Source organism: Xenopus laevis, chromosome 4S (assembly GCF_017654675.1).
Source record: "Xenopus laevis strain J_2021 chromosome 4S, Xenopus_laevis_v10.1, whole genome shotgun sequence".
Classification (NCBI taxonomy): Eukaryota; Metazoa; Chordata; class Amphibia; order Anura; family Pipidae; genus Xenopus; species Xenopus laevis.
This window is the reverse complement of record NC_054378.1, coordinates 44,509,200-44,521,930: the sequence shown is the minus strand read 5'-3', so window position 1 is coordinate 44,521,930 and position 12,731 is coordinate 44,509,200. Positions and strand designations below refer to the sequence as shown.

The window sequence follows — 12,731 nt, the reverse complement described above, 5'->3', positions numbered from 1 at the left end:
GATATCGAAAGGGCTATTGTGAGGCAGCATATATATTTGACAATATTTTTATGATAACTTACTGTGTGAAATAGGGATTTGATTTCCTTTTCTGGTCCCAACCCTAATCAAATTTTCATGCTTTTATGATGTGCTTGGCGACTCCAGACAAAAGAATGTAATGCGTCTAATCTTAACGATTTCTGGCAGTTAAATTATTTTATATAACACATGCTTGCCCTTATCACAGTGCTCCCAAGCTGTAAATAAATGACTTTGCTTAATGATGGTAGAGTGGCTCATACTGTGGAAGGTCAGTAGCATTTAGCGGATAATTACATTGTCTCTGATTATTATTCCACTCTACCTTTGCACTAGTGTATGGAATTGTTAGTACAGTATGTGTTAAAGGAAAAGTATATTCGTTTAAGTGTCTCTTAAAAGTTAAAATGTTGTAGAGCTCATCCAGCACTTAAAATAAAACAAGTAGTCTGCTGTTTATGGAAGCTCAAATGTTACTGAGCACAAACAGGTTTTAATATCTCATTCAGAAAAACATTCCTTGCTATACCAATTTTCAACCCCGTGAGCGCACGCATGCATGTGCTGGAGCACTGGGGAGCTTGCCTCTACTGGGCCTGCCTCTACTCTGAAAGTGTGCTCTCTGGTGCGGCGATTCTCTTTATGGGTAAAAAGGTCCCCTGCTATTTGTCTATAATGTCCACTAATGAACTTGTAAAGTGTAATCATGACCCTTCTAAAGAGTCTTTTTTTTTTTTTTTCTTCCCCCCCCCCCCCCCAGAGTAAACAACCCCAACCTTGACAGTCTACCTCATAATTTAAGTCTTCATTCCCTCCAGCCAGTTTAGTTGTACGTCTCTGCACTCTCTCCAGCTCATTTATATCCTTCTTAAGGACTGGAGCCCAAAACTGCACTACATACTACATACAGATGAGGCATTACCATGGACCTATAAAGAATAAAATTCATCCCTTGAGTTAATGCCCTTTTTATACAAGAAATTACTATATTTGCTTTAAATGCCACAGAATGACACTGCCCGGAATTAGACAACTTATCTACAAACCCCCCGAGATCCTTCTTGGTTAAGAAACTCCCAACACACTGCCATTTAGTGTATAACTTGCATTTGTTATTTTTGCCAAAGTGCATTTTCACATTGCATTTATCAACAATGAACTTCATTTTCCAGTTTGCTGCCCAGTTTTCAAATTTAGTCAAATCACTGCAAAGTGGCACATTGCTGCATGGAACCTATAGTTCTGCACAATTTTGTATCATCAGCAAAGATAGAAACAGTACTTTCAATGCCCACCTCCAGGTCATTAATAAACAAGTTGAAAATGCAAAGGACCAAGTACAGAGCCCTGCGGTACTCCACTAACAACACTGGTCCAATTAGAAAATGTTCCATTTACTGCCACTCTTTGTAGTCTATCTTTTAGCCAGTTCTCTATCCAGCTATAAATAGTATGTTCCAGGCCAACATTCCTTAATTTAACCAGTAACCTTTTGTGTGGCACTGTATCAAATCCTTTTGCAAAGTCTTAAAGGACCAGTAACATCAAAAATTTTTAAATAATTCGTTAGAATACAATGAAAAAAAAACACCAGGACAAGTTAAACTTTTAAATTGCAAATCCTTTATTAAGAAATATCTTACTGAAACTCGACTTCCTGTCCCCTACAGAAAAGGCGACACGGCGACCATCCATACGGCGATGCTCGATTTCTCCTCCCTGGCTATTGTAGTGACAGCGTGTGAAGGAGGCTGAAGCTGTAGGAGTGTTGGCTGGCTGAGCAGGGTTTGTTCTTCTCCCCAGTCCATGTCTCCTGCACTCAGCCCTCGTGGTTCAACATAGAGTTCAGACAGCAGCAGCATGTCGAGCGGCAGCCTCCTCAGTATCCCGTCCAACAGGTCCGTCAGTCTGGAGATTGCAGAGTCTCAACACCTGCACCAGCACCACAGCCACGGCTTCAGCGTGAATATGCCTCTTCCTGTAGTGTAGCTTTCCTGTGAAGCACATGTGCTGCTGCGCACCAGTGACCCGTCTAGTCTTACACAGGAGCCGGATACTCGGGAAGATGCACAAAAGTGCAGATAACACCCAGTACTTGAACAACTATACACCGGTGAAATAATAACACTCGCCCCCAGTCAACCACCGATACACAGCCGTTATTTAGAGCTCCCCCGCCACTCGGCGCTTCTGTCAGCACTATGTAAGTGCTCCTTACAGGTACCTAGGGACCATGGCGCCTCATTAATAGTATTTTCCTGTAGGGCGCGGGCCCTTCTGGGGCGGAAACGGGGGGCGATATGGTATCGGTGGTTGACGGGGGGGCGAGTGTTATTATATCACCAGTGTATAGTTGTTAAAAGTACTTTGGTGCATCTTCCCAAGTATCCGGCTCCTGTGTAAGACTAGACGGGTCACTGGTGCGCAGCAGCACATGTGCTTCACAGGAAAGCTACACCGCAGGAAGAGGCATATTCACGCCGAAGCCGTGGCTGTGGTGCTGGTGCGGGTGGTGAGACTCTGCAATCTCCAGACTGACGGACCTGTTGGACTGGATACTGAGGGGGCTGCCGCTCGACATGCTGCTGCTGTCCGAACTCTATGTTGAACCACGAGGGCTGAGTGCAGGAGACATGGACTGGGGAGAAGAACAAACCCTGCTCCGCCAGCCAACGCTCCTACAGCTTCAGCCTCCTTCACACGCTGTCACTACAATAGCCAGGGAGGAGAAATCGATCATCGCAGTATGGATGGTCGCCGTGTCGCCTTTTCTGTAGGGGACAGGAAGTGGAGTTTCAGTAAGTTATTTCTTAATAAAGGATTTGCAATTTAAAAGTTTAATTTGTCCTGGTGTTTTTTTTTCCGTTTTCTAACGAATTTTTTAAAACATTTTTTTGATGTTACTGGTCCTTTAAGTAGATCACATCCACTGCCTTCCCAGAATTGAGGACCCTGCTCACCTTCTCATAAAAGGAAATTAAATTAGTCTGAAAAGATCCATTACGCATAAAACAAAGCTGGCACAAACTCATACTATTATGATTGGCAATGATGTCCAGTATCTTATTCTTTAATACCCCTTCAAAAAGCTTTCCTACCACTGATGTGAGACTAACCGTCCTATAGATTTGAGGCTGAGAACGGGTTCCCTTTTTGAATAACACCACCACATAAGCAATGTGCCAGTCTCGCTACACCACAGGTTTGGCAATCGCAGAACTAAGCTCTCTAAGTACCCTGGGATAAATACCAACCAGTGCCGGACCTTTGCTTATCTTAACATGTTCTAGTCTCTAAAATTTCCTTGTGCGTGAACCATGCAACATTATTTCTATTACTAGGATTGGGACTAAAAGGAACAGTTCAGTGTAAAAATAAAAACTGGATAAATAGATGTGCAAAATAAAAAAAAATGACAATGTTCCACTATAGACACTAGGCTTAATAATACAATTAATTATTTAATAATAAAATGGTATAAATAAATTGAAATTAATTTTATTGGTACTAAAACAATGTGTTATACAACAATCTATGCACTTGGCCAGCTGGCCTACCTTATTTTCTTCACCAGTTTAAAAATAGAAAATCAATTGTTTGGCTAGCTGTAGTTCATTAAAAAGCTTAAAAAGATTTAAAAAAAAAAAACCTAATCACTGAAAATGCCATACGCATTCGATCACGGTTCATAGTATTCTATATTTCATGAGCAGAGGTTATAGCCTTTTGCAGATCTTGTTATAGTTCACCAATCCACGAAGGCAATATTTTGAAGGTTGATTTGGTGCCAATTATCATTGTTTGTATTTTAGTTGTGCGAGCTGCTATTTCGATGTGTAGGCCAAGAAAAATACAGGAGCGCATATGCATAGGATGTGAGAATGGTTAGACAAGAGATCACATCCAAAGACCTGCAAGAACATCTTGTTGCAGATGGTGTATCTGTACATCATTCTATAATTCAGCGCAATTTGCACAAAGAACATCTGTATGGCAGGATGATGAGAAAGAAGCCCTTTCTGCACTCACGCCACACACAGTCGCTTGTGGTATGCAAAAGCTCATTTAGACAAGCTACCGTCATTTTGGAACAAAGTGCTTTGGACTGATACAATAGTTATTTGGTCATAACAAAAATCACTTTGCATGGTGGGAGAAGAACACCAGATACCTACTGTCAAATTTGGTGGAGGTTCCATCATGCTGTGGGGCTCTATGGCTAGTTCAGGGACTAGGGCCCTTGTTAAAGTCGAGGGTCGGATGAATTCAACCCAATATCAACAAATTCTTCAGGATAATGTTCAAGCATCAGTCACAACGTTGAAGTTACACAGGGGTTGGATATTCCAACAAGACAATGACCCTAAACACACTTCTAAATCTACAAAGGCATTTTTGCAGAGAGAGAAGTACAATATTCTGGAATGGTCGTCACAGTCCCCCCCAAGTTGAATTATCGAAAATCTATAGGATGATTTGATGCAGGCTGTCCATGCTCGACAGCCACTTTTGCAAAAGGAGGCTCAACTAAGTATTGATGTAATATCTCTGTTGGGGTGCCCAAATGTATGCACCTGTCTAATTTTGTTATGATGCATATTGCATATTTTCTGTTAATCCAATAAACTTTGTCACTGCTGACTGTATATAAACTACAGCTAGCCAAACAATTGATTATCTATTAATATTTTTAAACTGGTGAAGCAAATGAGGTAGGCCTGCCAACTGCATAGATTGTTTTTTCACTGTTTTAGTACCAATAAAATTTCATTTTAGAATAAAAAATGTTTCTAATATAGTTGGTCAGGCAAAATTTTAATCTATAAAGGCTGGAGTGACTGGGTGTCTAATATAATCAGAATCCAACTTATTGTATTTCAGCTCCCTAACTCTTAGCGGCTTGAAGGGGGTCCACATGAGACATAAACGTTCAGTGAGTTTGCAATTGATCTTCCGCAATCGATCTTCCGCATTCGGTTCAGATTCAAAAGCAACTGTTACTGTCAATGATTACCGGGGGTCAACCAGTCGGTACAAACCAAAAGAGCTGAGAAGCAGGAAGTCGTTTTCTGTTATGTTAGTGATCCAGTCACGCCAGCCTTTATAGATTACATTTGTGGCTAACTATATTAAAAACCTTTTTTATTTTGCACAGCCTATCCATTTACCCAGTTTTTATTTTTATACTGAACAATTCATTTAAGAATGAAACCTTCATTAACTGGTTCCTCATTTGTGTAGATGAAAAATAACAGTTCAGAATATCTGCTTTTATTCTGTTCTCATTAACCAGCTGACCCCCCCCCTCTGATAAAGGTCCCACCCCTTCCTGCTTCATGTTTTTACATATTTAAAAAATAATTTTGGATTCTTTTTACTGCTTGCTGCAATGCCCTTTTCCATATCTATTTTAACTTGTCTGATGCATGATTTATTGACCTCCTTGTACCTGATAAAACATTTTGGCTGTCCCAACTAACTTGAAAGCCTTAAAAACATGTCTTTTCTTACCCACCTTAACACCAACACTTCTATTGAACCACAACAGTTTTGTTTTACAATGCCATTCCTTGCTTACAAGGGGAATATACTGACATGTATATTTATAAAAATTTTTTTAAAAACATCCCATTTTTGTTCTGTTTTAACCCTGTGAAAAGCATTTCCTACTTATGTTGCAGAGATACCCTTATACTATCAAAGTTAAAGAGTTGTTTCTGCAACATAATCTCAAAGGAGACCATGTTATGATTGCTTTTCTCTAAATGCTCACCCACACAAATAAGTTTGGTATTATTTGCAAGATACAAGAGTTCTAGTAAGTTCTCGAATGTGCTGAAATAAAAAGTTAAGTATATTTACAAGCCTGATAGCTTTTTCCGACTTGGCAACCCTTTTACCCCAGTCAATGTCTGGACAAACAGTCACCCATAATAACTTGACCTGGTTGCAAAGCCGCTTCTATTTGTAAAAGTAGCTGGGCTTCATTCTCGTCACTTATACAAGGTGGTTTGTAGCATACACCAATGATCATTTTCTTTGTAACCTTTTGCCCAGATGTGCTATTTTCTGCAATTCAAAATTCTGCATCATTCCTCCAACAAACCAAATACAAATTCATGTTTTTGGTGCCCAAGCACTGCTAGACATTTACACGTTCTTCATTAAAGCAGACAGTTTTATAAAGGTTTAATTTCCTGTGTGGAGGGGGGAATAAAGCAAACACTGGGCAGATTGCTTGCTACTAGGGATGAGTGTATTTTTTCACTTAATACAACAAAACTCTGTTCGAATTTTGCCATTTCACATAGAGAAAACCCATGAGCTAGACGCCCATGTACTCCAATGCGTTTGGCATGAGAACTGCAATTGACCTCAATCCATTTGGCATGAGAGAAAGCACTCATTTACTCCAATACATTTGGAATGAGAAAAAACATGGAGAAAAAAAGTCAACTTAATATATTTGGTGCAAGATGTGAAGATTTCACCCACCCAGTCATTGGCAAGAGCTTTTGACATTCATTCAACTGTTGTGTAAGCTTTAGGCAAATAGCTGCAATTTATCTGCAGATTAAGTGGTTTGTCAGCATCCAGAATTTTTGGCATGGGATCAGAGGAAAATTTAAAAGAACTAAACCCTAAAAATGAATATGGCTAGAAATGCCTTATTTTATATACTTAACTTATTGCACCAGCAACAAAGTAGTAACATAGTAGTCACGATCGAGGCCTTCAAAGTTATCACAGGAGTTTCCAATCTTGGATTTTAAAAGTGTCTGTGACACCCACATGCTCAGTGTGATCTGAGCAGCTGTTGAGAAGCTAAGCTTAGGGGTCGACGCACTACATCAAGCAAAAAAAATAAATAAATAAATACAACATTTCTGCCCTACTTATTTTGTTTAGCCGTAGTTCTCCTTTAAACCTGTTAGAGGCCTAGGCAGCCAAATGCATTATCGCTATTCAAGTCTTTCAAAGAGTTAGTAAGTTGTTTTCATTTATGGCTTCTATTTGATTGAGGCATTTTATTTTGTATTTATTTTTTGTTCAGGAGCTTCTTCTAACACACAAAACGGCAGGAATTTAACAAAAATTCACCCACGTTCTATTAATTCCTATGGAATTTTTAGAATCTTATTTATCAGCTCCAATTTATGAGCTCCAATTTTGACCCATTGATAAATATCCTTCTAAAAATCCCATAGGAATGAATAGAATATGAATGAGTTTTTAGTTATTAAAATCTGAACTCGCATTTTGATCTGCCCAAAGTGTTGTACATTGCAGCATATGCTATCAAAGATCCACCCAGTCTTTGGGCACTGCATTAGTCTGTTAGAAGTGTTTCTCCGCACAACAGGGAATCCCTCAATTCCTTGTGCAGACGATTCCCTTCCTACTAAAGGTGGATCCCTTTGCAGAGATTCCTAATAAATCACACTCCCAACCAAAAATTTAAAGCATTGGTACATTTTTATCCATTTTTTTTATGCCTAATAAAAGGTGTGCTAAACCTGCCCAATGGGAAGAAACCCCTATTTTATCTGGGGATTTAGAAACCTATATATTCCATGGGAAAATGTGCTTTGGGAATATATGGATAGGATTGATGGTTTATAAAAAAATTGGCCTATCTTTTTGCACAGAGAGACATTTATTGTTGCATGCATTTTGAATTATGTGGGTCAAAGGAATTACTTGCTGTTTGCCAGAGACTAAGCTTCTGGGATCATTTACCTGTCATTGCCTGGCAGATGCTGCTAGCAGGTCATTGCAAAGGGTGTTATGAACGTTGCATATACATTTATATAGCGCCTGTTCTTTAAAAATGACAAAAAATAATCTCATTTTAAGTGTTATAAAACAAAGTAATGGAAAAGCTCTTTTTTTTTTAAATAGGATAAGAAAGACAAAACAAAAGCCGTAGCTTATGACAAATGAAAATATAAAGGAAACAGGAGTATCTTCTATATAGAACACTTTGTACTGTATCTCTGCTATATGAAATGCTCTAATGTATCACAATTTGTGTGTTGCACACTTTATAAGGTCAGCGTCAAGGACTATAATGGTGCATGGATTGGGCACACATTTGGAGGTCTATTTATTAAAGTTCAAATTTTAGTGGTTTTGAAACTACGATTAAACTCTAGTCCTCTAAAACTACGAATGCTATGGAATTTATAAAAAAAACAAATATAAAAAGGATAGAAAAGAATGCTAAAATATATGAAAACAATTGAGTTTTTTAGATAATTACTAGTAGAAAAATAATTCAAAAACCTCAATGTCCGAATTGATTTAAAATAGTCCTGTAGGATCAGCGCAGTTCCAGCTTTTACTTTCCAGTTTTGTATTCTATGTTTTTGTGGTTTTTACACTTGATAAATCTCAAATGTTTAGTGTAAAAATGTGATTCCTGAAAAAAAAAAATGTATTTTTGTTAATCAGCCCCCTTGTGTAATGTTCCCATCCTGAATAAATGCAGTAGGTTGATTAACTCCTTTTATTGCTGGTGTATGCAGGGCTTTATAAATGTGAGTGCTTGACACACACGTACTTCACACACTTTTTTTAAAGGAATTTTACTGTTTAGATGGTGCAAGCATAGTTCATGTTGTTTAGATGGAGTTCATACTATTTAGATGGAGCAAGCTTGGTTAATACGGTTTAGAAGGAGCAAGCAGAGTTCATTTTACAGCTGTGTTGGCAATTTGACCGCTGGAAGTCTCTATGGATACAAAGAGCTTTGTTGAGCTGACCACCAGCAACAAGATACAGTAGCATTTGCTTTGTTTGGTGCAGGACCACCAATTCCAGCTGGAGGGCTGCTGGTTGGATGTACAGTATATACTGAAAATGTCTATTGTTATCTAGAGTAAATGTTTTTTGACTGTCTTTCCCCTTGATAGGGCTGAAGTGGTCAAAATGCAATATGTGCCATATGCCAAGCCTAAACACAGATAATTTTGATTAAATGTTGGAGGTAGGTACCTTACAATATGCATAAGACAAAGTGTAAAGTAAGTTTTAAAAAAAATATTTAAGAACAGCTTGCAAGAGAGCATTATTTGAGAGCAATTCAAGTTAACTTGGTTTGTAATTTTATGATTTGACTGAATCGACATCAGGGCCTGCTCTTTCAGTGGAAACAAATGCTCATTAGTGAAACAATCATTTTCCTGGGCAGAAAGCAGCACATTGCGTCCAGTTGACTTCTAGTTTCGACTGTGGATCCAAAACCATTTTTGGCTCTGCATGTGTAAAATGATTTGTGTGCTAAAATTAAGGGAATTCTAAAAGTTTTGGTTGTTCTAAATAAACTGTATATCCTAAAAGCAATCATTTTGTATAATTCCGGGATATTTAAATAAAAAAAAAAGACAAATATTGCTTTTTATAACTGTTCACCATTGCAAATTTAGAATATTGAATATTTTTTGTTCAAGTTCCACTACTTTCCTTTAAGTAAACAAACTGGTTTCTGGGTTATTTGATTGATATGATGTTTTAAGATCTTGAAGAGTCGGCCTGGTATATAAATTATTGTTGCCTATGGTGTGTTGCAATCTTGAAGAGCAAATGCAACCAGAGAGATGCTGTAGAGTAGAGAGATTTGTAATTGCCTGCCAGCTGTACTTTTTCCTTGAGAAACCATAAAATTGTAAGCACAAGACGATTTATGCATCTTATCTCAATGGGCTGTCCAGTTCTTCATCCCCACTTTGTTTTGCAAACACATTTTCTGCTGTTATGCCTTTTGAAGCAATTATCAGAAGCGTGCAATCATTTTTCAAATGATGTTCTAAGTTTGCTGCATTAAATCTTTATCCATTATGTCTGTCCTTTAGTAAAACTTTAAAGGATTACTCAGTTGGTCAGCTCTTGTTTTTATTTTGTCCTGTAGCGTTAAGTGGCAAAAATGGCTCCATGGTGCTTAATATCAGAGCAAAAATGTTTAATTCCAACAGAAAACTCTCAAAATGAAAAGTTGCCATTTATTCAGTCTTTTTTTACAGTGCGATCAGTTTGGTAACCATTTAAGACCCATTCAAAATTGGAATTAATTTTTATAACAGACTTCTTTATGATATATGTCTGCTCTCAGTAATTAGAAGTTGCTAGTGCAGTACAACTGTAAAACGATAATTAAAATAACCATTCCCCTGCCAATTGTTTTCAGAATTGTGAAATAGAAATTACAATAAAATTTAGCAATCCACTGGCCATAGCATTAATCATTGTCTCATCTCAATTGTTTTCAATATCGAAGAATAGTATCATATCAATTGTCTTCTATCCTGTGCCCTATATATATTTGTATATTTTGCAATCTAGAATTTAAACGTCTTCAACCAAAACAATAACCCCCGTATATAATAAATGGCACTAAGTTTGCCCAGGAGCAGTAACCGATAGCAACCAATAAGATGTTTGCTTTTAAACAGGTGACCAGTATACTCTAATTGCTGATTGGTTGCTATGTGTTACTGCTTCTGGGCAAATTTAGTGCATTTTATTACATAGCCCCCGAACTCCTTTTTACATCATTCATGTCTTGGCTTTGCATTTTAAATAAGGGCTATAAGAATAGGCAACTAATTGTAGAATTATGAAACATTTCTTAATAACCAACCATTTTTACATAAATCGGTTATTGAAATGCAATACATTTTTATGTTAAAACAAGCAATACTCTGCAGTAATATTTATCTAAAATAGAATGAAAAGCTGCATTCATAAGTTCTTATTTAAGCAAATCATTTGACGTGAGTTGGTCAGTGCTAAAGATATATCAAAGTTGTGACACGTTTTCCTTAGAAGAAATTACTATAAGATCATTTATTAAAGCATGATTACAATCTCATCAAACTAATATTTGCAGATAATTAAAATACATGGAATGGATAATACCCGATTTCCATATAATGGGCCACCTCCATATACATGTAATTAATCCATTACAAATGGGTACTTAAAGGAACAGTAACACCAAAAAAATAAAACGGTTTTTAATCAATGAAAATATAATGTACTATTGCCCTGCACTGGTAAAACTGATTTGTTTGCATCAAACACCTGGAGTGCCTTTCCTGACCAATACATTTTATTTTAAAAGGTGGCAACCCTAACTGTGACTCATGCTATAATCATTCTATGTCAACAAGAAACCGGAACTGGCTCTGTAGAGTCTTGCCAATGTCTGGTACATATGTGAAAGAGATGCAATTGTATTGACCAATGAAATACTCTGTCTGCAGAACAAAGAGTGGTAACAAATGGACTTCTATGTAAGAACATTTGCTTGAGCATTTTTGCATTAAGGTCCGCTAATATGATGTGCATCATAAAAGACACTTTGAGTAATATTACACGTGGTGCCAGGCAGAGTGGCATTTTGACTGCTTCTGATTTCCACCAGATAACTGCAGTGGTCAAAAAAAAGTACACTTGACCTTTAGGCTACAAAAAAGTGCTGAAATGACCCAAATTTATGGTTGTTTACCCTGTAGTGCAGTGCACTAATGTGATATTATGCATAAATGTGTATTTTACTATTTTTATTTTATCTTTTAAGGAGATGACACTTGAAGAAAAGATGGTGATTACTGACCTGGACAAATGCGATTTTACTGAAATGTTTACTTACTACAAAGGAAAAATGGAGGAAAAGAAAAATAAATCAAAAGAAGATAAACTAGTAAGAACTAAATAGACAAAGATTTTATCTCTAGTTAGTCTTCTAAGATGGCTTAAGATGAAGGGTTTTGGAACAGCGGCAAATCAATTGTATAACTGCATGTTAAAATTCTATAGATGGACAGTATGTGCTGGGAAATGCCATCTTTAACTGTATACGGTATACTTGTACAGTACAAAATTAAAGTAAATGTCTTTTGGATCAGCAACATGCCATTCCAACTACAACAAAACTGTATTTTTTTCCCTTTCCCAAAGATAAATGGGCTCAATGTTAAAAAGTTGCTGGAATTTGTGAATTTCAGGCTTATATGATTAATTGCTTTGATTACAGCCAGAATAGATAAAGCCAGGCACTGTGTGTATTCTCAAACGAGCTTTGCCAATGCAGCTAAATCCTGTCGAGCAGCAACACCTGCCACTTAATTCCGCAGCCCATCGACTGTTCTCTGTCCATGGTTTTCTAATGTGTACAAATGTCCGAAAGGAACCGTGTCCAAAGCTGTAAATGTGATCTTATCAGGGTACTGTGAAAACAGGGAAAGATTTCTGCAGAGAAAAGTGTGTGACCGAATTACTAACATTCTTCAGATCCAGACTACAGTAGCCAAATGCATTCAAGTGTATAGAAGTTGGTTACAAAGGTTACTAAAAAACGTATTAATATTTTGGATCTAAAGGACTATGGTTATCTACATTTTATTAGTATTTTTAATAGCAAAAAGAACTGTACAAATATTTATTTTTCTACAAATTTCTGTTACCAACATTATAATTTGTCTTGCCCAAGATGCTATTTTTTCATATCCATCCTGTTGTGTAATTTACCCCTAATAAGAGCCACAACAAGAGTGGTTTGGTGGGTCAGGAGGCCTTGTACTGATAGCAAAGCTCACCAGAGCTGTGGAGTTGGAAGCAAATTTGCGTATCTGGAATCGCAGTCACCAAAAATATTCAGACTCTTAATAACTTTAAATACAAGCACTGAAAATAATCAAATCCGATTT

The 12,731-nt window shown here is 37.3% G+C and overlaps 1 protein-coding gene across 2 annotated transcripts in view; it reads left to right on the top strand.

Moving 5' to 3' along the window:
• The window catches only part of top1.2.S (DNA topoisomerase I, gene 2 S homeolog), a 74,237-nt gene that overhangs the window by 31,248 nt on the left and 30,258 nt on the right, over positions 1-12,731 (top strand). For both annotated transcript variants that reach the window (XM_018259748.2, NM_001096068.1), the window contains 1 exon segment: positions 11,603-11,725. In XM_018259748.2, the coding sequence (XP_018115237.1) occupies positions 11,603-11,725 (123 nt within the window).